This window comes from Nicotiana attenuata, unplaced genomic scaffold (genome assembly GCF_001879085.1).
Source record: "Nicotiana attenuata strain UT unplaced genomic scaffold, NIATTr2, whole genome shotgun sequence".
Lineage (NCBI taxonomy): Eukaryota > Viridiplantae > Streptophyta > Magnoliopsida > Solanales > Solanaceae > Nicotiana > Nicotiana attenuata.
Window position 1 is genome coordinate 46,902 of NW_017672034.1, and position 3,062 is coordinate 49,963.

The 3,062-nt window shown below is 34.8% G+C and overlaps 1 protein-coding gene across 1 annotated transcript in view; it reads right to left on the reverse strand.

The window, feature by feature from the left end:
• The window catches only part of LOC109211452 (probable small nuclear ribonucleoprotein F), a 3,911-nt gene extending 1,344 nt beyond the window's left edge, over positions 1-2,567 (reverse strand). Inside the window, exons 1-4 of the mRNA XM_019374983.1 lie at positions 2,435-2,567; positions 1,474-1,561; positions 1,318-1,355; positions 152-216 (exon numbers count right to left, since the gene is read on the reverse strand). Coding sequence (XP_019230528.1) covers positions 152-216; positions 1,318-1,355; positions 1,474-1,561; positions 2,435-2,437 — 194 coding nt within the window. The 5' untranslated portion in view covers positions 2,438-2,567. The remainder of the gene's footprint in view (positions 1-151; positions 217-1,317; positions 1,356-1,473; positions 1,562-2,434) is intronic.
• Between the last annotated feature and the right edge of the window lie 495 nt (positions 2,568-3,062).

The following is a 3,062-nucleotide window of genomic DNA, read 5'->3' on the forward strand; positions in this document are numbered from 1 at the left end:
GGGAGAAAATAAGCGGTGGCATTTTAGCTATTATGATTATTGTGTTTTTTTTTTAAATAACCATGACAGTATGATTATTATGCTCAGCTGTTGACATGAATTTTAAATTCGGTCCACATGTCAAGATCAAAAGACAAAGCCACGAAGGTACCTAATCAGGATCTCTCCGAGAGAACCAGTGCATTGTCCATCAATGTATTCTTCTGCGTTTGCAAGCTGCAAAAAGAATAACATGATTTCAGAACATCGCACAAGAAAAACACGCACATATGCACACATCACTAAAACAAGCAGGTTACTAGGAGCTTGTGATAGCTTCTTAATATAAAATGCTTTTACTGTAAATTTTGTTGTTTCGTGCTCGTTAATTTTCTGATTTTAGTTGTAAACCCATTTGTAAAACAAGTTCTCCCAGAGTCATGGTTTATATGTTTTTTATGTAGTCAGTGATACGCTATCCGAATTAGCCTTCAAAGACGCAGCTAAGATTATGTTTTACTTTTCTGTGCTGCAGACAAATAAATTAGCTATTCATCTCCTACTTCATTACAGTGTCAGACAGGACCTTTGAGAAATTTCTTTGCATTGCTGCAAAGCTGATGGGTCATCATTGAGAAGTTTGTACTTTCCTAATATAAAGGAAAGGCACCATAAGCTCGCAAATTCAAATGCAAAACTTGGATTGGACGGCATCCTCATTGCATCTTTAGGTTTGTATGGAAAGAAAGAACAGAGGTTTTCAAGATGAAACAACTGCCTTACTCAATGTGAAGCTCATACCTCTCAGATAGCTACAGTTCAGGTATTAGGAACATACAGTGGAAGGGACTTAAAACACGTAAAGTTCACGAGCTTTGATCCTCTTACTTTTGACACCTAATCTGTTGTCAGTACTGTATTTTTCCTTGTCTTCTGCTTAATCTCCAATCAATCTATATAATTGCAAAAACCAAAATGCTACTTTTTTTCGTGAACACAACTCGGCATTTACTGAATACAATCCCTCCTCACCCCCCATCCACAAACAGAAAAAAGGAAAAGGAAACGTCCCAACTATTGTAAAGTTAACAAGAATTCGCCTACAGCTTGATATTCAAATAAAATTTTTTCAACCTGTTTGATAAGGAAATTCTTAATACAGTGATTGTGAATACGGTGATCTAGACAGCAACTCATGCCTTCATCGATAGCAATGAATAGTTCATAATGAAGAGTTAAGCATATCATGAGGATATAGATGCACATAGATCCACTAAATAATGTTCCTTTACACAATTTGAAATGGAAAAGGATAGAAACTCAAACTAGAAGCATTACCTGCAAGTTCATGTATGAATCCACGGAGACCAAATACCCTTGAAAGAGAAACAACAAAGAAAAGGAGCTTAGTCAAACAACGTCCGCCCACATCTCATTCTCAAAAACCTTAACGAAGAGCATAATGTTAGGAATCAGCAAGTGCAAGCAAAGTACCTTTGTACTCCATTCCCCATTTAAGCTTTACCATCACAGGCTTTCCCGTCAAATTGTTCAAATAAGGCTTGGGATTAACTGGTACTGACTGCAAAATACCAAAAGTTTCCAGATATAGTATGTTACTCTACATTTATCCATTCAAAAATAATGAGTAAATGGTATAAGACCATGATGATTATTATAGCCAAGATACAAACTTTAGTCCTAAACTCCTAATAATAGACTTTGTACAGTCACTCCAAAAAAGGAAAAAGATGAAAAACGTCGGGGAAGTTCTTCAGAAGATTCTCAGTACCAAACTTCTGATTATTTTGATGACCGAGAAACTTGTGCCGAGGGTCTATCAGAAATAGCCTCTCTACCTATACAAGGTAGGGGTAAGGTCTACCTACAGTACACCCCCCCCCCCCCGACCCACCTTCTAGGAATATATTGGGTATGTTGTTGAGAAATCTATCAGGAGCCAACCCTTAGGACTAACCGCAACTTTCAAAACCCGGGATAATGGACCCGCCCATGTACCCTTCTCCACTTAAATACTAGACTTAGTTCATACGCGCTCGAGCACGTGACCTAAGTCACAAGTACCTCAACCTTTGCCACTTGAACTAGCTACCAAAAACTATATTGGAGTTCCACTTTTATAATTTAGCCTCTTTTATTTATCTAATACATGTATACTTGCTTCAAAAAAAAACAATTTTAAATCTATACAAATTCAAATCAGTTCATCAAACAATTTTAAGATCAGCAAACATTTACTTATGCTAAAACATTATTACAAAAATCTAAATTCTCGCATACAAATCTAGCTGAAGAATTATAACATTGCAAGTACATGAACAAGTAGTAAACGTAATTACAGAAGATAAAACTTCATTTTTCATATTAATTAACATAGTGCGAGTTTAATTCGGTGAGTTAAACAGTAATTAAATAGAAAATTAAGAGAATTTACCATGGCTTCGGTTGATTTGCTGGTGAGACGGCTAAGCTGCTACTGAAGCTCGAGAAAACCCCTGGCTGTGGTGGCGGCGGAGTTATATTGCTAGGGTTTTGATAAAGTATGATTAATGTCATAAATGTCCCTCTTCTTTATTTTGGAGCGCGAGTGCCCCATACTGTTTTGATGTAGTGCGGGATGGACCTTACATGTTAATTACGGTGTGGTTGGTAATAAATATAAAATAAATAAATAAATACATAAATAAAGAGAGAGATTTTTACCTTGTCATCCTATATTTTAAATCTACTAGTCTTAGGTTACGCATTTTGTGCGTGTACACCGACTGAATAAAATTATTAAAAAATTACATAAATAATATATTAAAATTTATGTTTGAGTTATAAAATAAAAGTTAAAGGAAGAAGTGTAAGTTTTTAAAATAATAATTGTTGATCTCATTTAGCTAACTCAACAAAGGAACAGACATCCCATTAAAATCCTCAATCCATCCCAGTCAATATATTAAACTTAACTTTATTCCAATTTTATTGATTCCAATGTAAATAAAGAATATTTTAGTAATTTTTATTATACAATTTACCTTTATTTATATTAAGTTTTTCGTGCATTACATGCATTA